General features: G+C 44.5%; 1 protein-coding gene across 5 annotated transcripts in view; it reads right to left on the reverse strand.

The window, feature by feature from the left end:
• Positions 1-25,088, reverse strand: part of ADAMTS9 (ADAM metallopeptidase with thrombospondin type 1 motif 9) — a 141,401-nt gene that overhangs the window by 94,150 nt on the left and 22,163 nt on the right. For 4 of the 5 annotated variants that reach the window (XM_084633186.1, XM_084633184.1, XM_084633188.1 and 1 more), the window contains 9 exons: positions 22,526-22,812; positions 20,181-20,264; positions 19,955-20,079; positions 19,459-19,499; positions 19,226-19,331; positions 16,926-17,072; positions 15,491-15,632; positions 14,294-14,401; positions 3,755-3,900 (listed from right to left, as the gene is read on the reverse strand). In XM_084633186.1, the coding sequence (XP_084489312.1) occupies positions 3,755-3,900; positions 14,294-14,401; positions 15,491-15,632; positions 16,926-17,072; positions 19,226-19,331; positions 19,459-19,499; positions 19,955-20,079; positions 20,181-20,264; positions 22,526-22,812 (1,186 nt within the window). The remainder of the gene's footprint in view (positions 1-3,754; positions 3,901-14,293; positions 14,402-15,490; positions 15,633-16,925; positions 17,073-19,225; positions 19,332-19,458; positions 19,500-19,954; positions 20,080-20,180; positions 20,265-22,525; positions 22,813-25,088) is intronic. The other variant, XM_084633185.1, reaches the window with a different exon arrangement.

A 25,088-nucleotide genomic window follows, 5' to 3' on the forward strand; every position in this document is an offset into this window, starting at 1 on the left:
CTTCCCAACTCTGCTCCACACACCCACCCACACCCAGCTAAATCCCTGCTAGAGATTCAAAGATCCTTCCATTTCAGTACGTGGCCTAACAAATCACACTAGGAGACAGACCTGGGTTCTCCTCTGTGCTCCCACACTGACTTGTTTTGACTATATAATACACCCTATGTAAATGCTAAGCTTTATTATTTTTCACACTTACCTCTCAAGGCATCAGCGTGATTACGTTCTGCTTCAGGAGAGCTGGACACAACCCCACTGTCCCGAGTTATTATACGAAGTGCACTTATGCATGTGCAACACCTTTGTGGGCACAAGTGACATAATTTACATGTGCAACACGTGACGGGGCATACACAAAAGGGGTTCTGAGCGTGCAAACTCTATGATATGCATCAAAGGTCATTGCATTTGCAAACAGGCACACAGAGGCAATATACAGAAACACCCACAATGTTTTCCACTAACGGGACTGATCTTTTTAGCATTGCATGTTTCAAGCTAAAATGTTGCCAGCATGCCATCTTCCTGACCAAATATTTCACGATAGGGCTAGACTTCCATTTTACATGCATCAAAACCTGACCCACGAGGGCCGGGTCTTCCCAATGGGTATGAACCCGGTCTCCACCTGCATGCAGTTCAATGCACAAAACTCTGTGCACCCAATCACTTGTGCAGGCAAATGATGGGCTTTGTGCGGGTGTGTGGAGTGGAGCTTTTGTACTCAAGTGAGACTACACAGAAATTTGGAAAGAGATGGCATGCACGCCAACAGAGGCCACCTTTTGAAAACCTGATCTGACCACCCCTTTCCCAAAAAAAAGACTGAACACATTTCAACGGGGAAAGCTCAGAAGCGTTTTAATCTGTAGCTCTATTACGAGCTAACCGTATTGCCAGCAGCTCAGCAGTTAAGCGGCTCGGCACATTTATTTGTAGATATGCTTACATGTCAAACTCAGCCAGCTTTCAACACACGTAGCTACTCCCGTGACATACCAGAAATGCAGATCTGGCTAAAACCACAGACAGGGATGATGCTGAGATCCAAACAGCCTTTCCTGCAAATGGGGCCCCCTGTGCTGATGTCCTAAGAGCTATGCTTCCTTCTGCTGTTACTGCAACCGTGCCTTTCTTTGACACACTGTGCCATCAATACAGATACCGTCTGTGATATGCTGCAGCAGTTGGCTTTAGCGTTACCATCCAGCTTGGATTGCCCAGGTGAAGGGGCTGGTCTGGGCAGCTAATACATTCCTCTGAGTGCATGTCAAAGCACAGTCTGCTTGCCTGTCGTAGGCTTAAAGCTTCCTACTGTTCTACAAAGTGCTCGACCATGTAGGTGTCAGAACATATTATAGACAGAGGCAGGAGCAGGACTCCAACTAAGAGTTACTGGGCTTTTTCCATTTTAAATGTTGGATTTGAGAGGCTCTTCACACAGTCAGTATAACAGACCATTTCATTGGCATTCAAGGCGCCAACCTGCATGCTCATATAAAAAAAACAATCTGTTTACAAATGTGAAGTCTTTTTTTAATATACAAGGGCAAATAAAAAGTCATTTGGATCCGACTTCAGAAACTTGGGTTGTCTGTTATTGTTTTTATAGGGTGTCAGAACACAGTCAAAACAGTTAGGAATAAAACTGCTTTTCAGCTAGACTAGTGCCAGTCGATATTTTAGAAAAGAACATTTTGAAAAGGGGGGAAGAATGTGAGTTTTAAAATGAGGGTGAGAGGCTATGCAGAGGTTTTCTTTCTTTCTTTCTCTTTCTTTCTTTCTAACCTTATTCACTTGTCTCACTCACTTGCACATCACAAAAATCTCATGAGGAGAACGTAGGTCCTTGCAGCCCACATCCATCATGATATCAAATTTAAATGGCAAAACAAAGTCACCGTAAAACCTCCGTGGGCCAGCCTAAGACAAAAAAAAAAAAAAAAAACCTCTGTGGAGACTTCATGGTGGGTTCAAGGGGAGGACAATGGGAGTTACAATGCTCTCGAAAGAAATCCAGGAAAATAAGCACAACTGCCTGCACTATGGGTGGTGTTTTTAAAAGTGCATTAGATTGTTAAGCACCCAGCTCCCACTGGTTTTCAATGGGCGCTGTCGCCTAATTCAGTGGTTCTCAAAGCCAGTCCGCCGCTTGTTCAGGGAAAGCCCCTGGCACGCCGGATGGGTTTGTTTACCTGCCGTGTTCAGAGGTTCAGCCAATCGCGGCTCCCACTGACCACAGTTCGCCACTCCAGACCAATGGGGGCTGCAGGAAGGGCAGCCAGCATGTCCCTTGGCCTGCGCCACTTCCCACAGCCCCCATTGGCCTGGAGCGCCGAACCGCGGCCAGAGGGAGCTGCGATCAGCCGAACCTGCGGACGCAGCAGGTAAACAAACCTGTCCGGCGTGCCAGGGGCTTTCCCTTAACAAGTGGCAGACTGGCTTTGAGAACCACTGGCCTAACTCACTTTGGTACTTTTGAAAATGCCAGCCTACAACTATGTTTGCAAATACACACAATTTAACTTCTGAATTGCAGAAGGAGGTAGTGTTGAAGAGGCTAGGCTTTGAGGTCCAGGAGACTTCTTACCAGAGAAACTATCCATCCAGCTTCCTAGTGCTCCATCCCACCAGGAATGTCGTTCATCAGAAAGGTCTGAGTGTTTGACTGGATGGCTGCTTTGAGCATCCTTTGCACACATGGAATTATATTTTACCTGTGAAGAGCCACCCAGTTTCTGCATTGCTCAGTTGTTGCAAAACTGGCGGAGGCCGTCAGGAGTGAGGACGCTCTGATGTTTGTGTTTCTGGCATTGTGCTCAGCATTATTTTAACGAGCTTGTCGACGTCCAATTCCCTTGCCCTCAGCCTTTCCTTTACTGTGACATTTGCTCACGCAAACGGAGCAATCTCCAGGTATCATTCTAATGCCAGTGTCCCTGGTCTAAACCTCCCTTCCTCAATTAACACTCATCTACCACAGACTTCAAAGAGCTGATGCAAAACCTGACACGGACCCACTGCTAATGCCAATTTCCTTGGCAATAACCTTTCTGACACTACCGGCAAGAAAGTAGAACGATTTCTGCCTTGAAGTGCTCACTCGACTCTTACTTTGCCTTTTCAAATTCCTGTTTTCAGCCAACTCAGCAGAAAACACTCTCCTGCCCACCCCAAATCAGAGCCCCAGATGATCCCTTCCTCTCCTCATCACTCACAATGACTGAGTGCAGGCAGTAAGGCAGAAATCAGCCCAGTCACTGCGTTAAACGGATTGTTTTCAAACCAGCTGCTAACATTCTACAGGTCAGGTATTGATCCTATTGAAGTCAATGGCAAAATTCCCTGTGATTTCAAAGGGCATATGAATTTGCTTGACACGTTTATGATAAACATCTTTAAATGCTTTTTTTAAAAAAAACAAAAAAAACAAACAGGGTCCAGATTTCCACAGAGCTTGTCTAATCTGTGCCAGCTCACATGTAAAAGCATAAAAGGGCTTAATGAAGTGTTTGTGGAAGGAACTTGATTCATACAGTAGCGCTAGGTGGACATTTGGTTGGTATCTTAAAACTCTGAGTCATCTGGAGCAGAGTCAGGCCAATGCTTTCGAGCAACCCACCACCTCTCTTAAAATATTTAGATCTGGGTGGCCCAGTCAATATTTTGGTCAGTTTGGGCCCCCAATCCAGCGTCAGTGTCACCGCTCGAGCGGTCAAACCAGTAGGTTTTTCAGTGCTATTGTACTCACTCAGGCCTGTTGCATTCTCGAACTGCAGTTTTTATGCCACCTCCGCAGGTTCTTGAACAGCTTCCAAAGGGACTCCACGATCCCCACGCTCCATCTGTTACCGGCGCCTCTCGCTCCTTGGGGACACATACACCATACTTGCAGTGCTGTACGCAAGAGAGAGCATCACAGAACGACTCTTTTCCATTACAGAATATTGACATTTTAGAAGTTAGCAATCCAATTTCCCCCTCAGTCTTCAGCCCATGTTCATTTGCCTGCCTTTTCTCAACAGCTACATTCACAAGAAGAGGAACATTTTGCAAAAGAAGCCTTCACTTACTGTTCATCACACCGGCTCAAAAACTTGGGAAAACATTTTTAAATGCTAGAGTGCTTAAAATCCCCGGTGTCTGAACCTGCCCTCATTGAAATCAAGGATGAAACTCACACGTCCCAACTCAGGAAACCACTACATGCTTAGCTGTAACCTTAGGACACATGCTTACGGGCTTTTCTGACTTCAGTAACAATAAGAGCAGGTCACATGGCATTATACTGCTCTGCATGAGATTAAGGTGAAGCAGCAGGTTCAAAACTTTTGCATCCTTAAAAGGTGAAGACCAGACAGATTGCAGAGGCCAGAAGAGTGATTTATAGAGAAACAGATAACAGCTACCCCAGCCGCAAAATACCCCCTGTTTACTGATCCTGAACTGTAAAGCAACACTAGGAGTGACGGCTTTTGAAAAAAAGCTACTTAGCCTGTAGCCAGAAAATCAGATAAGAGCCACAATGGGTCAGTAAAAAGAGACAGAAGAGCAGGAATATAAAGAAAGAAAAGTTCCCTGAACTCTAGAAACTGCCAGAATAAAGGGAAGGGAAAACATAAGAAAAGTAGGCCAATAAAAATGGTAAATAAAAACAAGTGGGGTTTCTCCACCCCCAGAACACTTTTTCCACATCACTTTACTTCCCCAGGCCTGATCTCCATGTAAAAGTTTTGTTGGCATAGCTACATCGGGTCCGAGTGTGAAAAACAAAATTACTCCCCCCAGCCCTTGCAGCTGTGCCAGCAAAAGCCCTAGAGCAGGTGCAGTTACACTGGCAAAAAAAAGTCTTTTGTGGGCGCGCATCTTTTGCCGCTCTAAGCCATGCCTCCATTAGGAGGGCTCGCTGGTAGAGCTATAGAGGCATGGCAAACCCTCTCTAGTGTGGACAAAGCCTGAGAATCAAATCCCCTGAATTCTATGGTGAAACTTCCAGGGGGCCAGGATTTCACCCCTCGTGAATTTTGTGTTCCCATAGCCCCTAGAAGCCCTGCTCGGGGACCAGGACCCTTTTGTACTTTTTAACATGGAGGGTAATTAACCACTGACATAACTCGCCCAGGGAAGTGATCAGTTCCTCTCACAATTGGTGCTGTTCATTGGAGACTGGATGTCTTTCCAAAAGACACGCTCTGTCTAATCCCACCACAAGTTATTGGGCTCAATAAATGCTCCTGCACAGAAACTACTGGATCAAATTCTACAGCCCGTGCTATGCGGGGCGGGGGGAGAGACACAGTGACCCTAATGATCCCTTCTGGACTTAAAATCTATAAACGTGGCTATTTGCTATGTCCTATTTTCACATTAAAACCAATACTCCAGAGCCTAGAGTGTGGGGGATGGGAAAGGAAGCCAAAGCTAAGGCTACCAGTTTTTTTGCAACACATCCTGTTGCCTTGCAGTACTGAAGGGGTTTTTGAAAAACGGATGCATATCACCTAGGTTCCAACACATAAGAAGAGTGGGATGACATAGGGCCCTGATCCTGAAAACACTTCTATGTGTGAGTAGCTTTATGCAACCAAGTAGTCCCAGGCTTGTCTACACTATGGGGGGAGATCGATCTGCAACTTCAGCTACGTGAACAATGCAGCTGAAGTTGACGTACTTAGATCTACTTACTGCGGGCGCCACACTACGTGATGCCGACTGGAGACGCTCCCTTGCACATCTTGTTCAGGTGGAGTCTACGAGTCAACGGGAGAGCGATCGGCGGTCGATTTAGCAGGTCTTCAATAGACCCACTAAATTGACCGCCGATGCATCGATCGCCGCGTGTCAAACCCCTGGTAAGTGTAGACAAGCCCCCAGTTACTTGTGTAAAACAATTCACATTCATAAGTGTTTGAAGGATTGCAAGCTAATAGCCTGATCAATGCATTTCTTAATCGGGAGTGCTTAAAGTATTTGAAAAGATGAAGTGAGCTGTAGCTCACGAAAGCTTATGCTCAAATAAATTGGTTAGTCTCTAAGGTGCCACAAGTCCTCCTGTTCTTTTTGAGAATACAGACTAACACGGCTGCTACTCTGAAACCTGTAAAGTATTTGAATGTTTAAAAAAAAAATTCCACTTTATTGGCAGTAGTGTTAAATGTGATTCTGGTTCAGCAGTCAGTCCCTATTCATGGGAAATCAATGGGATTCCTGCAGGTGCTTACTTGCTTTGGGGCTAAAAATAAATCAAACACCCTCTATCAACTTCGTTCGAGATCCATGGATTTTTCAGCGCCACTGCAACGCGTACGGCTATTCCTCCAACATTGCGACAGCTTCTTGAAACTCAAGGATTTTGCACAAAATTCTTCTCAGAAAGTGACAGTCCCTGTTTCTGGGCATTTATAAAGAGATCAGCAAGAGGTTTCATCCTAACAAGATGGCTCCTGTTTTCCATGAATGCTTGTGTGTAAAGCACTCTGCATAAATCAGACAGCAAGGAATGGTGGGTGGCACCTTCAAAATCACTACGATGCAATTTTTGTTGCCCTTTAAAAATAGCTGATTAGTTTTATATCACATTTCAGGCACAATCTGAGCCCTTTACTGAAGCAAAAACCTATTGAAATCACTGTTGTTTGTTCGCTGTCAGTGCAGTGCTTAGCACAATCCATGACTAGGGCTGTGAGGTAATAATTATGCAGGAATAAAGACTGTAGCTGTATAACAAAAATGATCATACCTGGATTGAGCGTTTAATGACAGAAAAACGAATAGTTTACAAAAATATTTTGCAAACAGTAACTCATGATTCTTCATAAACAGCCCCATGAGGTAGCGAAAGCAATGTGACCACTCCCTTTTCTCAGACTGTTGTGACCGTTTAATCCAACCTCCTGGCTAACGCTGGCCAGCAAATTCACCTAGAACATCCCACCTCAATCCAGTTAGCTTGTGGATGAGGAAAGCGAGGCACAGAAAGCTCTTTGCACAAGCCCACAGAACTGGTTACAGAGCCCAGAAATTCTCACCTCCCTGTTCTGTGCTCTGGCCATCTGCAAAATCCAATGTTAAACCTAAAGAAAATGTAGGGCCCAGTTCAACTCCCATTAAAAATCAGTGGTGGTTGGATTGGGCCTTTAAACCGGGGAGTCGTAAGCCTATCATAAAACAGACCTTGCAGTGAAAATGCTGCCACGCCCGTAACTAAAGTAGCACTGCTCAAATATTTAGACAAATCACAAACCATTCATCAAATGAATGCTGTGTCAACAAACATTGCTAGATTGCCGCTGAGGCTGGACTGGCACGAAAAGAAACCGAAATGGAATGGTCTCCATGGTAATGGGAGTCAGAATTTGTTGATGTACCCCGGTTTCTCTAGCACACTGGCCTCTGTTCGTTTCATATTTAATTTGTGACTGATCACTACGGCCACAGAGAACCCGTGGGGAGTTTCAACAATTTCTGCAGAATTATCCAGTCAAAACTCCATGGTAAAGCTCTGTGCAATCTCGAGAAAAAAATCTGAAAAGAGGTTTCCCCTCTCTCTGCCCCGGCTAGTTTTTACTCATCCTGAACGACACCGTGTCAGAACCAAAAAAAACAAAAAAACAAAAAAAACCACCCCAATGGGGAAGTATCATTGAATTAGAGAGAGCAAACTTCATCCTCTCAACTCCTCCATCCCCCCTGCAATCAGTTTCCCTCCTCTGATGGAACAGGAATGCCAGCAGGAGTTCTCTCTGCTACAGAATATCAGAGGCAAGCATACTTAGGCTCCTACACCTTGAGTTTAAATAGGAGAGATTCATGCTTTTAAAGCAGGAGAGTTCCTGGGTTCAAATCCTGCTGATCGCGCTGCGCCAGGTTACACTGGCCAGGAAAACAAACTATTAAGGTCTCGTTCCAATGGCCAGCAGGTGTCTGCAGGCTCAGGGTCCCCACTGTACCGCCCAGGCATGTCAATCTACTTCCGTCCATGGGAGGACAATAAATAGGAATCGGATGAATCACAGTATGATCTTCTCTCTCACCTGCACATACACATCCCACACCATGCGCTGCAAAAGCGCATGACCAAATCTTTCTCCGTTAGCAAGAACATTGCACACACACACTGGCTTGCTGTGCGGGATAAGGAGTGGAACTGGAGAAATATGCATCCGATGAAGTGAGCTGTAGCTCACGAAAGCTTATGCTCAAATAAATTGGTTAGTCTCTAAGGTGCCACAAGTACTCCTTTTCTTTTTGGAGAAATATAGTCAAGTTTCAGGAGGGAGCTAGTTTAGTATGGCACCAGGGGCTCAGAAACACAAGTCAGGGCCAGCTGCTACCATACTAGGCTTATATAAACACTGGCCCCTCAGCACATTTAACAGAGATCTCTTCCCTGCAGCTCTGCCTGCCTGCCACTTGCTAATGAAGCAAGTTGGTCCTAGGTGTGTTTGGCTAGCTGCTTACTATTTAGGATGGGGTCTATTTGCTGGATTCATTTGAAGGCGAGCTTGTCCTCTAGTCTACAGCATGCCCTGGGTTTGCCTTCCTGTGCAGGCTTGGTTACCAAGGGCCATATTGTTTAATAAGAGCCTGCCGCAGTACAGCCTGTTTTATTAAAAAGTCCTACGACGTCTGTTTCTCCATTGTCGGCCCAACCCTGCCGTCTGATTCATACATCGCCGCCACTGAAGTTTCCAGGGTCTAAGCACTGCGGGATGGGGTCCTATCTTGGGTTGTTTTCAGAGGCACAAAGGGTCAGCAGCTGTTATCAAAGTAAAGAGACATGTGGCATCAAGATGGCAGCACTGTCCCAGAGGAGAGACTTCCTGCAGAAATGTTGACTTCGGCCGTGAAATATCCTGCCACACACAGGCTTGGCACCAATGACCCAGTGAAGCAGACTGAATAACTTATGAATGTAGGCAACTAACAGAGCTTGACATGACTTACAAGCTTCCCATCTGATGGCTAAGGACACAGAACTCTGCCAGGAAATTACACTATTGATTATGTTCAGAATTTCAGGATTTGTGGTCATAAATAGCACATCATTAAGGAAAGAAAGAGAAGGATGTTCCACTTTAATAAACAGCAAGATTAAATTAAGGAAATAGAGTTGTGTTTCTTGGAAACATACTGTGAATATTCAAGTTGTGTAACTTTCATGTCTTTTTTTGTTTGTTTTACATCGATCTTTAAATATTATTTTTGTGTTTTGGAAACACATGAATTAAAACAGAAGAACATACAGTGTCTGCCAGAGCTTTCTTTCCTAGGGGCCTATTTCCATGCCTTATGGAATGAGTGGAAGTGCTGTTGTTAATCCACTAATTAATGTCTAGACCAACTTTGAAATAATTTACGCAGACATAATTTCACAAAGGGAGGTCGTGATGGTGGAGGGAGGCATTATAACAGAGTCCTCTTTCCTTTGTCTCTCCAAGAGACTCCTAGATAATTCACCCAATCTATGCATCAGGTGACTTGCTACTGACTAGATAGGCAGGGGCCAGACAAGTGTTCCAAGACTTCACGCATGCATAGCCTATATGACTACCTACTGTCCTAAATAAGAAACCAAAAATCATGATTATGCCTCTTCTGGTTGCAAAAAAAAGCAACCACAGCTGTAATTCTATGCTTTTTGCAATTTTTGAAATAGACTCTAAAACCGCAAGAGATATGGATCTAAGTTTATAAGCCTCTTTTTTTGCATTGGGAACACAATCGCTTATTTTAAAAATCGGTGAAGCAGCAATGCTGTGAAACAAAAGTAAATGATCATCACAAGTATTCACCTAGCAAAGGCCAAAAACTGAAGTTGGATTATTACTTGATTTAATTTGGTGTCAACTTCAGTGCTCTCATATTCAAAATATGTATAAGTTAATACTCCTCTGTTACATACAGAGCTTTGATTTAGGAATAAGATTTAAGGTGGGGGATGAGATATCCGAGTTGTTTTATCTCTGTTTGGACAGGCAAGCTCTTTGGTTTCCAAAGATATTTCCCTTAAAAAAATGGCACTTTATTTTCTCTGCCAACCCATATATAACAGACTTTAAACAAGGCGACTTGAGGCCAAGCATTACTGAACATACAAGGCTGCTGGCCACATCATAGCTTAGTACAAAAATAGCTACTCATTCCAAAGAAATTAACTCCAGATTTTGTACATCAGTGTTTTGCAAGATGCAGCAAAATACAAGGGAGGATTTTTATGCTGATCCAAACTTTGGAAGGGTAAATCGGACCAAAATTCAGAGATGCTCCCTCCTCCCCCTTTTCTATAAGGCCCTTTGGCCCAGATCCACAAAGTGACTAAGGCATTGTGATGCTCAGAGTTATGACACCTAATTTTTAGGTGGTTAGAAAAATCACAGGAACAACAATGCGACCCACATAGCCAGACTCCCTATTCTATGAATGGGGAGAGATAGGTGCCTTAGAGTGTGATCTGCAAAAAGCCAGCATGCTAGGTAAGGACCCACCAATGGGAGATGCTGAGGAGAGGGGTGTATCCCAAACTCCACTGCCTTATGGGGATAGGCCCCTAAGTCTGGTCTGAGCCTATCAATGATAGTGATCCACAGCCAGGAACCCCTCTCCTGGACACTTAGCCGCCAGTGTCGTTCCTTGCAAGAATGAGTTAGGTGCCTCGCTGTATACAAAGCAGCGGTGGTAATGCCCACTGGTTAGAGCACTCACCTAGGATGCGGAAAACCCAGGTTCAATTCCCCCCTCAGGCAGAGGAGGAGAAAGGATTTGAATAGGGGTCTCCCAGGAGAGTGCTATGAGATAGTCAAATGGGGGGAGGGACTCCCTCAGTCTCTCCTGTTCAAGCTGTTCCACTGTGGCTAAATAGTGAAAGAGTCACTGGGAGGGAGGGAGAGGCAGACAGGCAGAATATGCCCAGTAGAGATTTCCTGGCTTCAGAACAGAGGGTCTCCCCCAATGCATGGCCAGACTTATGGACAATTGCCGTTAGACTTTTTTCAGACACCAGAGGCCTCGGCATCTGCCTCCATGAGGAAGAATGGGCATTTGCTGTGTACGGGAGTTGTGAATGCAGTGGTTTTATACCACTGTGGCAGAGTGGCTGTTTGGCCTGTCTTCGGGCCTGCAACATCACACCTGAAAGGCTGATTCCCACAATTTGCGCAGCTATTCAGTAGCTGGCTAGGGCGGAGGAAAACAAAAAAGAATTGTGATTGGAGGAACGGGGGATGGCATGGGCCGCGGGGGACACTGGCCTGACTTCATTTTCAGGCACATATTTTGGGCTGAGGAGGTTTGGATGGCCTCTTTTTGCATCTGTGATTCATTAGGAATGCGACTATAATTTCTGGATTTTGTTTTGAATTTTTTAATCCCAATACACAAAGAGACAGGATGATTCTAAAGCCACGGGGTTTGGGCACCCAGCTGGAAAGCAGTAAGCTGGACCCACAGTCCAGTCTCCAGTGTTTATATACAGTGCCACAACTTGATGAGAGAGCCCCACATCAGACTATCCCATAGCTCAGTGGTTAGAGCGTGTTCCCGAGAGCTGGGAGACCCCTGTTCAAATCTTTTCTTCCCCTCTGCCTGAGGGGGGAATTGAACTCAGGTCTCTCACAACCCAGGTAAGTGCTCTAACCACTAGGCTAAAAAAATATCAGATGAAGCACTATCACCGTCATTACCACCTCGATTTTGAATGGGACCCAATCCAGTAGGTTAACTCTGAGCAGGGAGCCCTACAGGACTGGGCCTCACGGGTGAGCTAGGTAGTCCTCTGCCTACTGCATCCTGCTTTGTGGATTGCGCTGGGACTTGGGCGGAAAATAGGCATCCATCCAGGCACCTGGCGAGAAGCAGCCACGTGCATGACCAGAGGCAGAAACCTCAGGGCCCAGGGAAGTTCTACCCTGAAAACTTGGGTGCAAGTAAGTCGAGGCGCCTACAGGAGTGCACGGCAGCTGAGTGCGAGTTTTGTGGCTCACAGCGGGGCCTAAAAGTGGGATTTAGGCCCAGATCTACAAAGGTACTTAGATGCCTTTCTCCCTGCTCACCTTGTGTGTGACTGGGCTACTTCCAGATTCTGCATTATGGGACTTGTGATTTCTCATGATTTTTACCAGGACTGACCATGAAAATAGTTACTATTGGGATTAGTGCTCCCCCTCCCCCGCGACTTTGAGCAGTCCCACTGAAGTCCATGGGAGATATTAACTTTAATTTTCCTGTCATTAATTCTTACCCTGTCTCAGTGCAATACAGCTTCTTTATTTACTACAGTGCAATACAGACCCAGTAGCACATCTTATATGCACACAGAGTAGTAAGGCATTATCTATTAGGCTTGTATTGTGAGCAGTAATGAATGAAGTCGCTGAAATGCAACTCACTGGGGTAGGAGCTACACATGGTAGTTTTTTCAAGATCAGGCCCGGATGCCTGTTAAAGGGTGAAATTCACCCTGATGCAGTGGGCTACCACAAGGTCTACACACCACTGAAGTTCCACTTACGTCATCGGAATCGGGTTCAAATTGATCGCCATGACGCACAGGCCTTAGGTCGACTCTCTGAACAAGGGGGAACCCTCATGGAAAAGTGATTAAAATCGGTTAGAACGGTAGACTGAGCCCAGTCTCACACAGCTCCAAAGAGCAGTATAAAAATGGGAATATCAAGGATATTCCCATGACACCGTCCCCTGCATGGATGCATGAGAAGACGTACAATTTCTGTGCCTGTGCTCTTCCATCAGAAAGAAAAGTACAATGATACGTTATGCCCATTGCCTTGAATCATCCCTTAGCAAAACATGTTGACCAGAAAGGTTTCAGAAATGCAGAAAATTTAATAATCTATTTCTTTTATGAAAGTATATGGGTCAAATATGGCCTAAATACATTTGAATTAAAATGCATTTAAAAGAATGTATGTATCAGACCAGGAATCAGCAACCTTTGACACACGGCCCATCAGGGAAATCCGCTGGCGGGCAGGGACGATTTGTTTACCCGCAGCATCTGCAGGTTCGGCTGCTCGCAGCTTGCCATTCCAGGCCATTGTGGACTGCAGGAAGTGGTGGCCTGCACATCCCTCGGCCCACGCCACTTCCCGCAGCCCCCATTGGCCTCGAACCGCGGCCAGTGGGAGCTACAATGGCCGAACCTGTGAAAGCAGCAGGTAAACAAACCAGCCCGGCCCACCAGCGGATTTCCCTGATGGGCCGCATGCCAAAGGTTGCTGATCCCTGTATTAGACAGTATTAGAGACAGCAAGTCTTCCAAGGCAATGACAACTATAACTAGGGTGACCAGATAGCAACTGTGAAAAAACAGGACAGGGGGTGGGGGGTAATATAAGAAAAAGTCCCAAAAACGGAACTGTCCCTTTAAAAACGGGACATCTGGTCACCCTAACTATAACCATTAATTGTTACCCAGAGTGTTACAAACGTGAATTTTTAAGACGCAAGTCCTTGAAAACCATCAAGCATACAGCTGCTCGGGAAATGTTTTTTGTTCTTACAAAAAATTCTGATAAAAGCTAAAAAGTCTTGGTTGAAATTTTTCTTCAAAATGGTTGGGTTCTCCTGAAAAAACTAAAATCCCATAAACTACCCCCACCCCAGGTTTTGGCACATGAACACTGAAAAATGTAGACCACAAACTGAAACATTTTGTTGAAATCATACATTACCCACAGACATTTCCATTTCTGGTGAAAAAATTGTTAAAGAAAGTTTCAAATGAAACATTTTGACCAGCTTTGTATTCTACTCTGAAGTTGTCCAAGCAAGGAGCCAATTTTAAAACATACTAATTACCAACTGCACATATTAAACTTCCAATGAATAGGACAGGAAAACGTCTCAGAGTTTGCTCAAGTAATTTCATAAAGTACAATTAGCTTTTCGAAAAGCAAAATGCATTTCATAAAACACAATAAAGGCAAACAGGAGATTTTAATCACATTATATAAGGAACAATTTAGAGGCATTTGCAGATGACACATTACTACATTAATTCCAAGTTAGAGAGACACTATCGTTTTGACATCATACACCACCAGCACTGACAAGGAACAGAAAACATTACCTCCTATATCACAAGCCAGCACGATTAAGCTCTGCCTCCATCAAAGCTATATAGAATTAGCCTGGGGTGAATTTCAGTTGTAAATTGCACTCCATACAACTGAACTTCAGGGGGGGAAAAGACTTTTAATTGATATATACACTATGAGCCTTTTAACACCATTTTTGTCTACAAGGGGATGAAACATCAGGTATTACAGACCTTTCCGGGTTCACACTCTGTCCCATCAGCCCAAGGTGTGTGTTGAGTACGACATCCTTTGTGAGCTCCATCAACGTTAATGCACCAGAGTCTTCGGCACTGCATCTGCTTCATTTATTTAAATGATCATAGTATTAAGTAATGCCCGGCTCAAGGGTGACGCACACGGTTGACCACATGACATTTCACACTAGAACTGCCATCATTTACACAATGAATGTGTGCAATATAAAACAGGGCTGGGAGGGGAAGTACTGAATAGCTCAGGGTGCCTTTCAGCGCAAAGATAAATCAGCCCTGAACCTGGATGAGTGGAGCCCACCTGAAATCAAGTTACCAGCAGAGCTGATTGGAAAATTTCTGTCAACAGGTGATTTTAACAAAACATGGGCTGCGCATGTGCGTATTGGAACCAAAATCATGACCACGATCATGAAAAATCCCCCCCGTCTCCTGCTACCAGTTCCAGTCAAACCTAAGTTAGTGGTGATCATAAGCTGTTCCCCTCTGATAGCATTTCAGTCGGCTGTGCGAAATGGAACACAAAAATAGCCACTGGAATTGGTGCTAACTGGTACCCGGATGGGGAGTCTCAGCAAACAGCAGTGAACAATTTGCCTTTTAAAGGTAGAACAGGAGCGAGGCATGCTGCAGGGCAGAGTGAGGACTATTGTGATATGCTTCTGTTCGGTGGACAGAGGGCTTTTCTCTCCGGGGCAGTCATATGTTAAATAGCCCCTCTGTGGCTGGTCCACAGAGGACAGCTGTACGTTATAGCTCCCAGGTAATCATCTGGGGCCTGGATTTTCCAAAGGGACTAATTATTTTGGGGTGTCTCCATGGCTAGGTGCCCAACTTGATATACCTTGGAAGTGATGAGCACCCACCCTCTGAAAATCAAGCCTCTTTCAAGTGTCTCAAGTGGGACCCCTCCAGACTGAGGCTTTCAAAATCGCTAGTCACTCCTGAAGATCCTGGGTGCAGTCCTTCAGCGAAAGTGGTAGAGATTTGTGCTTCACAGGCCTTGGAGTCAAACCCTGCCGATGGCCTAGGATAATGGTTGTTATGGCAACACCTTTTGCCACTGACAAAAATTAACAACCTGGATACCAAAATATATTGTAAGGGGACTAACCCAGCAAAGCTTTATTCCTCTTGCATGTTGCAAGCAAAACAAAGAAGTGGAAGAGCACTTACCATGTATGGGCAGACTTGAGAGCCTGGTCCAAAAATTAACTCGCATTGTTTATTAACATCATAAATTACTCCTGGGAGTTGTTGAGGCAAAGTGTAAGTCCTTGATACAGGCTCGTCTAGTAAACACTCCCCATAACCAGTGCTTCAATAAAACAGAACAACAACAGGGTTAAATAGGGATTTGTCGGGCCAGAGCCCATTTCTTTTTAATGTATGTATCAATGCAGTATCTGTGTGCCACACAAAAGTTAACAAATTAGTCCCCAAAGACTCCTACACAGTAGCAAAATTTGACTGTCATCCATTTTACACACGGGGCTGCTCAGGGGCATACCCTGCTTACATGGTATGCGCCAGGTCCCTGTTTATAAACAGACCTGTGAAAAGAACCCAGATTGCCTTCCTCCCAGCCTGGGCCTTAACCCACAAGATCATGCTTTCTCCCTTGTTATTGTGTTGTCATGTTTAACATACACTACTTCAGCTGCTGAGAAATACAGCACAATGCTTTGGGTACCAAGAGTGAGTGCAAACTGAGAGGCAATATTGAATAGTCCCGCTACACAAACAGTGTAAGAGCCCACTTGAGGGATATAAGCTCTCAGATCTGACTATACACAACATTGGGCCTTCACCTGCTCCCATCAAAAACAATGGGAGAAGAGGGCAGGCCTAGGACACGTTCATACAAAACTTTTCATTGTACTTCAGAAGAACTCTGCACTTTGGACTGATATCACGGGCACAGATCCTGGGCCACGGTAGGGCAACCTTGTGCCATTCCGACAGGTTGACGCTGCCTGAGTAAGCTATCAGAAAGCTCCTTTTGCATAGGGGGATCCTAAAGAGGTGTAGCAGCTGATATACTAACCCCGTCCCAGCTGCCCACATAGGGAGTATGGCCAGAGGAAAGGATGCATGGCCAAGCTCCCCTTTCCCCCTTCATCCTGGTCATTTTCTGATGCCAGAACGAGCAGTCAGTGTAAGCCAGAGCAACCTGACAGCCTCTCTAATTTATTCCAGGGTCCAGGTCAGCTCCAGGTCAGCTCCAAGGCCTGCAGAGGTGGATTTCATGGACTTTAGCAACGGCCTTCCTAGCTGTACCAAGTGCTCCTAAGACACAACTCAGTATCTGGGTCACAAAGCTTAGGAAACTCGCTGCTCAGGTGAGCGGAGATGAGTTCCTTAAAAGTGATTTCCATGGGGGCTAAGACTTAGCCTTCCCCATAGAGAAGCAATTCCTTGCCAGTTAATCATGAGACCGAACTGGCAGGGACTGAATCTCAGAAGTTGTATTTCTACACTATGTAAACGACACACACACACACACACACCCCACTTCAACTCCTTTCCAAATGATGCACCCTTCGTTTTCAGTGTAACAAATGAGGGAGGCGGTCTGTATACCACCACCACCCCATATATAATGTCTTACTCTAGAAACTCAGTAATGTATTTCCTACTACATTTTGACCACATCCAGGGGTTGGTGTAGAAGTTGAGCGTTGGCGCCATGACATGTTGTTGATTTTTCCCTCCATCTTCTTTGCACTTATTATTGTCATCATGTGGCATGTTAAATCTGCAAAAAGCAAAACAAGTCTAATGAAGCGCACATTAAAGACCCAGTATCTCGTACTACAGCAGAAATAGGGTGTATAATAGCCAGAGTACACAAAACCTTTCAACATCAGAACTCTAAGTGGCAACGTGTGAACTCGAGGTGTTCTGAAGCCAGACACTTTGGGTAAATTTCAGATGCAGTTTTCTGTGTTGCTACCTGTAGCCGTGATCCTGCAGGCATTCTGGACCTCACAGGGATTGGGCCCAATGTTATGCCAGTGACAAATTTTCCCCAGCCAATCTAAACAGTCAAAGACTTTGGCTGGGAATTTGAGAGTCGATAAGAATTTGCCACCTAACTCTCTTCGTAACTCTCTCCTTTGTAAATCCCAGCTTTCCACAAGCTGTGGTGAAGTTATGAAATATGGCATTGTTTTGGACTTACAGAGTTTGAAACTGAGGCACTGTCTGTACTGGGAATGGCTATTGGCACCCAGTTACCAGCAGGGCTGCACCAGTGAACACCCCTAGTGCAGAGAGATCCAGCTAACACAAATTGCAATCTGCATCAGTGCAGAATACCCCAGTTCCAAGCACAGTAAACAGCACTGATGCAAATTGTGTTTTACAGCATTGTTGTGTGTCTACTCTAGGGGTCTGCAAGCCACGGATGGCTGAAGTCCCTAGTATAGTTTAGCCCTGAGAATTCAATAGCCTAGTAGCGGAAAGTTTCTAATGAAACTGAACTGTGGTTTTAGACATCTAGGGCCAAGTTTGCCACTGATGTCGTTGCCTACGTGGAGTCACACCAGGGATAAACTTATATTTTATCTGGTAGGTTTACAGAATGCCATCAAGAATCAATATCAGCATAAACCCATGTGAGATTTGCAGCACACACCGATTGAACAATGCTGCAAAAATGTAACAGAGACAAAACATCTTAAGCTGCTTTGCTATTTGAAGTGGAAGAGGGGAAATGACTTGATGTGATCCAAATGTGAAGGCTGACGAGTTTCTATTTCCATTAAGATTTCGTCCAGTGAGCCAACTCTTCCCCCTGCCTCCCACACAGAGGCACTCCGTTTCAGGACCACCTCCTTTGGATGAAGCTCGTGAAGTAAGCTGCTGCAAGTTAGGGGTGGGGAAGGCCAAACCTTGGGGATTTCCATCAGGATATCAAATTAAAAAAAATACAACTGCCCTTAAATATACACTGCCCAAATGAAAAACGCTTTAAGCCTGTTTATTAGAACTCACTAATCCCACCTCTGAAGCCTCTATTCTAAAACACAGTGTGTTATTTTAATTGGTGATGTAGCCATCGGATAGATGACACAACCAGCACTTGCAAGACAAAGCACTTCTTTTTCGTCCTTACCTTCAACGATTAATTGGGGGCTCAGCAGGATGTGGGGGCATTGGGAATCCTAGCTTCATAGCTGGCCATGCTCATCCACATGAGCACTGCCTTGGTGGAAGCTGTCTCAGTCGAATGCCAAACACACTAAGCTAAATTCATGCTCTGGCGTAACTACTCCATTAACTTCAGTAAAGTTACCCACCAGGGTAGGGTCGACAGGCTGAGCAACACGCAGTGGCAGGAGCCCTGAGGCTAGGTGGCAGAAGGGGAGAGGTTTGCCCATGTTTACTCTTAGCTCTTCCACCACACACCATCGCAGCCTCGTGACGAGTGTGAGTGCGTGCAAGGTGAGCGGAGCTCGCACTAGGACATAAAATGGGCCAGCTCCATAGGCCATCGAGACCTTGGATCTGCTTGGAGACGCCCTGCTGCTGACTCCCACCCTCGGCATTTAGAGGTGAGCTAGGCCTGAGAGGCGATATGTGTTCATTTGATTTGGGCAGGGGGATGAGAAGGGCAGCATTCTTTTCTCCCCTACTCAATCGCCGCCCACAGCTGGGGGCTTTCTCGGACACACCATCCCACCCATTCTGTGCTCCCCCTGGGCTGGGCCTTCCCTTTGCCACTCCATGCCGCTACCACTGGGTGCTATGGAGCATCTTCAGCCGCCTTCCAGATGCTGCCAGCTGTTTCACCTCCTTGTCCTTGCATCTCCTACCTACTCATTTCTTAGGCTCAGCTATGCATCAGTTCCACTTAGCATACATCTTTGGCTATTTAAATGTAAACTTATCTACATAAAAACATACACATGGCCAAGTTCATGCGCGATCGTAAAAGCAGTACTTAGTCCGTTATCTTCGCTAATTGAGCAGCTTCTGTATGGATCACAAACAGTGCCCAGTTCAGCCAGACCTAGAAAGGCAAGGGCAGAACAAAATGGTGTATTATAAAAAAAGAAACATTGCTCAGAGTTAAGCACATATTAACATTGTGACCTCAAAGGAGTAAAACAAAAAAAAAAAAAATAGATTAAGCTTACCTAATGTATCACATTTGTCGTGAGCTCTACAAATATCCTGTCTGAAAGCAGAACAGACTTGACGCTTTTAATTTTCATGTACACGCAAGTTACAGTACAAATGCAAAAATAAAAAAAAAAAATTCAAAAGCAATTCTTGGTTCTCCAGCTGACATTCTCAAGCTGGTTTTGTCACACAAGCTGTCAGTGAACTGAACAAAGAGGTCTGATTCAATTGCCTATTTAAGTCAAATAGAGTTTAACCAATTTCCTTCAATGGCATTAAGATCAGGTCCTGGATACTACAACAATTCTAAGTTGCATTTAACAGAGGGATAAGTATTTACCATACGGCTTTCCATTGCTACACTAGTTCCACAGTTGCAATCCAAACACTTATTGCCATTACTGCGCTTCCCCAAATCAATTATTTCTGACTATCACATGCATTATAAATTAATCGCTTCCAACTGTGATACTCAAATGGCTACATTATTAATGAGAAAACTGAATATACCTGGTAACAAGTACAGCGGTATCATGTTTGGGTAGATTGTTTTCTTCAGGGTGGTTCTGGGAATGCTGCCATTGGCAAAAGTTTTTTAATGTTGTCTGGGCATTATAAGATATTGAAGGACCATCCTAGCCATAAAAAATATATATACAAAAATGTGTATTTTAGTTATTTATCTCAGTGCTCACTCCCTGTGGCAAATGCAAAGAGGAAAAAATACTTTCATTACCTGTTCATTATGTATCACGACTAATTTCACAATAACAATATTAATTAAATTTCCAATACTTGGGTCTTTATAGATAGAGGCTACCTGCATCAAAGAGAAATGTTCAGAGTTAATGCTGGCTTCAAACAAAGAATTAAAGCAACACAAATTTGTCTTCTGTTCTCTGACCGAGGGGAGCGTGGCAGCTCTTCACTCTCTCACTAGGTTTTGTTGTAGAATTTTATCTAATGATCTGATCATGATCATCATCTCAGTGCAAAGCCTTGAGAGATTTAGCAACACCTTGAGCATTGTTTTAAAATGAAAAGGAAAACCTTGTGTGCCAGAATCCCAAAACTTTCTTCTGGACCCAATCTTCAGTTCTGCACACATATATCATCACCGAATTACAGGGCCACATTCTGTCCTCAGATACACATCTGCAACTATTGCTAGCTAAGATTTTCAAAAGCGACTAGTGATTTCAAATGCTTCAATTTCTGGGATGCCCAACTCAAGATGACTTAAACGTTAAGTGCCTGCCCTCTGAAAATCCAGCCCTTCTAAATAAGTCTCACATTGGACACCCAAAATCACTAGTCACACTTGATGATCTTGGCCATTCTCTTCCTGTAAATAATACTTTATGAAGTTTGTACATTTTGGGGGGAGACCGGGAGGGTGTGCAGAAATTTTCACCAGATAACCTTTGTACATTTTTTGCTAAGCCTTACACTTAAGTGTGTTTTTATCTATATTATATTCTACTTTTCCATGGATAACATTGGAGGGGGAGGGTTTGATGGGAGGTAATGAGAATAGAATTTGACCCACAGAAATCAGAGATGGAAAAATCCAAATGGATCTAGTGGCTGCTGAGGGCTGGTCCAGGAATGTTTCCCATCGGATATTTACTTTCAAATAAATGGGAGTCTGTATCCAAAATAACTGCAGCTTTTGGCATAGTCATCTAGAGACTCATATCACCCTTCTCAAGGGACCTTTCTAACAACATTCTATTTTCTATATCGCTGTCTGTAAGTCTTTGGGGGAACTTAAATTGATGATTTATTTTTTTTTTTGAAAGCTCATCTCTGGAAAGCACAGCATAAATTACCCAAGGGAATATCAAATGCATTTCCATGCTGTTCAATGTCCCATGCACCAAAGAAGAGAGTCACTGAACATTAAGCAGCAAGAGGAAACCTGTTGCTATGTTGAAAAAAAACCTTTGTTCTGAGAAACAAGGGCACTAAGTAAACACTGACCCTAAACATGCTCTTACTATCAATCTCCTCTACTGACAGATAGCGGTAGTGTCTTTTGAGCCCCAGGATCTGGACTCTGAGTTCAGAGCATGCATCTGATTTAGGGAACGTGGAGTTCTGTAATCCGGAATCTGCTACCCATAGCATCAGCTCACATGGCTCTCTGCTTCAGTGCTGAGGGTAGAGATTGGCGCTTGGCAGGAACAGAAAGCTCATAGCTGATCAGTGAGCTCAGCACAAAGATCCAGTGGCATTTGGAACCATTGAGCCTGTGTAACCCACACACCTTCTGGGTGTGGTGTTCTGCCCCATCTAGTGGCACTGAGATCACTTAGAGAGAGAGATTAATGAGTCTGCTCTGCAGCCTTAGCTAACAGACAGTTGGCTTTTAGCTTACGTGAAAGAGGCTCACGCACTAAACTCCAGGTCCCAGGTTCGATCCCGCCCACCGATGACCGGGGTCTGTCAGCATTACACTTGCCCTTGAAGGGGGTGAGAAAGCTAAGGAAGATGCCAGCAAAACCACCCTACCGCTGCACACAAGGCAAGACTTGCCACTGGGACTCCGACCACCATAATGGAAAGTCAACTGATACTATTACTCTTCACGAGCTTTAAGTAGCAAAGAAAATTGGGTAACAACTCAACCTCTAAATCTCAGCATGTAGAAAGGGGGAGGGGATCCACACTCCTCACTGCGTATGCTGGGAAGCCACATGTGGCAAGATTCCCATTCAGCTTGTACGTCACACGGGCCTGAGTGGGAAGGAGACTAGATCCCAAGGACAGTAGCATTAGCCTGTGGTAACCCCACGGCTGGAGACTTGGGGAACTGAAGGAGTGATCCCCAGGAATAGTTAATTTATATGGTGGAGCCAGGGATGGAAGAACCCCTCCAACGGGACAGGAAGAGTCTCTTGTGGGTTCCGACATTTTCGAGACAAGACTGAAGTTTTGTCCATCTGAGCCACATTCCATCTTTACCTAATCCTGACTTTAGTACAGTACTTGATGTACACAAGCTATGTGTATCGCACCATCTTGGGATGGGGCGAGTAAAATCCAAGGGGGAAAGTCTTCCTCTATTTTGATACTTACTATTGACATTAATGTTAAGATATAGTGTTGCAGATTAACTCCATGGTAGGCAACCATTCTACTGTCTGCCACCACCATGACTTCCACAAATCGAGGGTAGGAGAGGAATCGCTTTGCTCTTCGGTGTGTCTTGTCATCACTTGTGTTCTCAGTCTTGTTGTTATATGTAGAAAGTTGATTTCCTGCTATGCTATGTTTTAATACTGCCACGTCCGATAACAGACTACTTTCTTGCCATTGTCTTCTCCTGTTTTTCCTCTTGCTCTTTTTGTGACTATTTTCATGCCCTGTGGTTTAAAAAAAGATGGATTCCTGATTGAATAAATTCAAAACCACATGTTTTTCATGTTAGGAACACACTTCAGTTCATACAACAGCTAGTAGCCTGTCTCCTACACTCATTCAGATTTGTTCTAAGTAGCTATGCAAAACAAGGATTGCACGGGAAAGCCACAGTTTAGCAAAGCACTTAAACATGTTCTTAACTTTAAAGACATGAGTAGTCCCATTGAAGTCAATGACGCTAAAAGTCAGATGTCTTTAAATGCATTGCTGGACCAGGACCAGAGCAATCCTGTATGTAGGAAGAATTAAAAAATCAGCAAATTTTGTTCTATTTGTATCCAGGAATTTTAACTGTTCTGTCTGCGTATAGATTCCAAGTGTGTCCAATGTGGCTATTAACCCACATAAGAGATTAAGGGCTAAATCCTGCCTCTCTTACTCAGGCACAGTTGAAGGATGGAATAAGGACTGCCAGATTTGGGCCCCAATGAGTGAAGCAATTACATATGATTCATTTGTGCCTGTAACAATAGCATGGCTGTGCTTCAAATATTTTTCCCCCTCTTATTATTCTGTGCCACCAAAATGGTAAAGGTCATCTAATAACACAGCTGCCACTGACTAAAGAATAGAACACAGGAAGTTTCACATATACTGCTTTTGATATTCAATTAGGCAAAACATAAAAAGGACCTGGAAAGTATGTTAAAAGCTGATACGAAGATGACAGAGTGAGGCGGGTGCATGGGCAAAAAACACATATGGAACATGTACAATTAAGATTCACCATCTGATTAGTACGTAATTATAGCATTATTTAAGCATAAGAGCAAAATCACTGGTATTTGATGCCACTTAAGTTTTAATCAGCTCATCAGAGGAAGTAGCTAATTGAATGTGATTCATCCAAGAGAAACAGCTCAGACCTGCTAAGTAACATAAAGCCAAATCAGCACTGTTCATCAAACGGCCTACAGACCTCTTAGTCTTTGTAGCTTTCCTTTAATTTCATCATGCTGGTGAAAAATATCCAATTTCCTTATCTGACCCACTGAGAAGGGTACAGGAAGCAGAATATTAGGGAACAAAGGAACGCTCAGAGTGCAAACAAGATTTCAACGATAGGGAACTTCTTGGCTATTTGACATGTGCAGTTTCCTTTTCAGATGTTTTAGTAATAATTTCCAAAGCACTGATTTTAAAATGTTAATAAATAGCAGCAGCCAGCTGAGTGTATGGCCCAATGACTGTTCAACTGAGAACTGTTAATTTGCCTCCTCCATGTCAAAATACAACATTCTAAAATTAAATGCTACCGTACAGCAAACAACACATAACTCATATGAACTCCAACCATGTTTCCTTATGTTTGGTGTGGACTACCTTACGACAGCTAACAATCCGCACATAACAGCTATTTGATTAAGAAGCCTGAAAAAACCCATGGCATTCATATATAACTGGGTTACTCTACTTATCCTGCACTAAGCAGTGCTGTTAAACTGGGCATGATTCTGCTCTCATGCTAAAGTAACTTCACAGGCAGCATTGGCACACCCCTGATTTACACCAGTCTAAATCAGTGCAGAAGCGGGGGAGATGGATCAGCGGTCATGTCGCACTGCCCGTCAATACTTGGCCCGGGCCAGGGAAGCGAATGATCCAACTAGCATACCAAATGCGGTGATGAATCCTGGTCACATGCCACCCTCATCTGCTAAGAATGGCCAACTATACCTATACGTAATCCCCTTTTCTTTTCTAGGTTTCAGCCAAAAACCTTACAGCTGTAATTGCAGCAGCTGTTTCTACTTGCTGTGAGTCGATATGGAAACATTCCCAGCCTAGGGGGCAGTATACAGGCTTGACTGACTGCAAACGAACAATTGCTATTTGAGCATCCTAGAGGGAGTGCAGGAAGCTGTTAACCATGCTCTCCAGCTGTTCTGAAGCCAGTTTGGAAGCTCGCATTAAGGACAGACATTCCTGCAGGTACACACATACCCCTGAGTTAGGAGTTGGAAGCTCTTGACTAATCAGCAGTGAATTTTCTTGCCAGGGTTACAAAACTAGCAGCCAAGTTGAGCAGCAGTTGGATCAGGGGTGGGCAAACTACAGCCCGTGGGCCAGATCTGGCCCACCAGCCATTTTAATCAGGCCCTCGATTTCCCTCTGCGGAGCACGGTCTGGGGCTTGCCCTGCTCCAGTGCTCCAGCTGGGGAGCTGAGTCAGGGGTGGCTTCACGTGGCTCCCGGAAGCAGTGGCATGGCCCCCCTCC

The sequence above is a fragment of the Lepidochelys olivacea genome (assembly GCF_965140295.1).
Source record: "Lepidochelys olivacea isolate rLepOli2 genome assembly, chromosome: 7".
In the NCBI taxonomy this organism is placed as follows: Eukaryota; Metazoa; Chordata; order Testudines; family Cheloniidae; genus Lepidochelys; species Lepidochelys olivacea.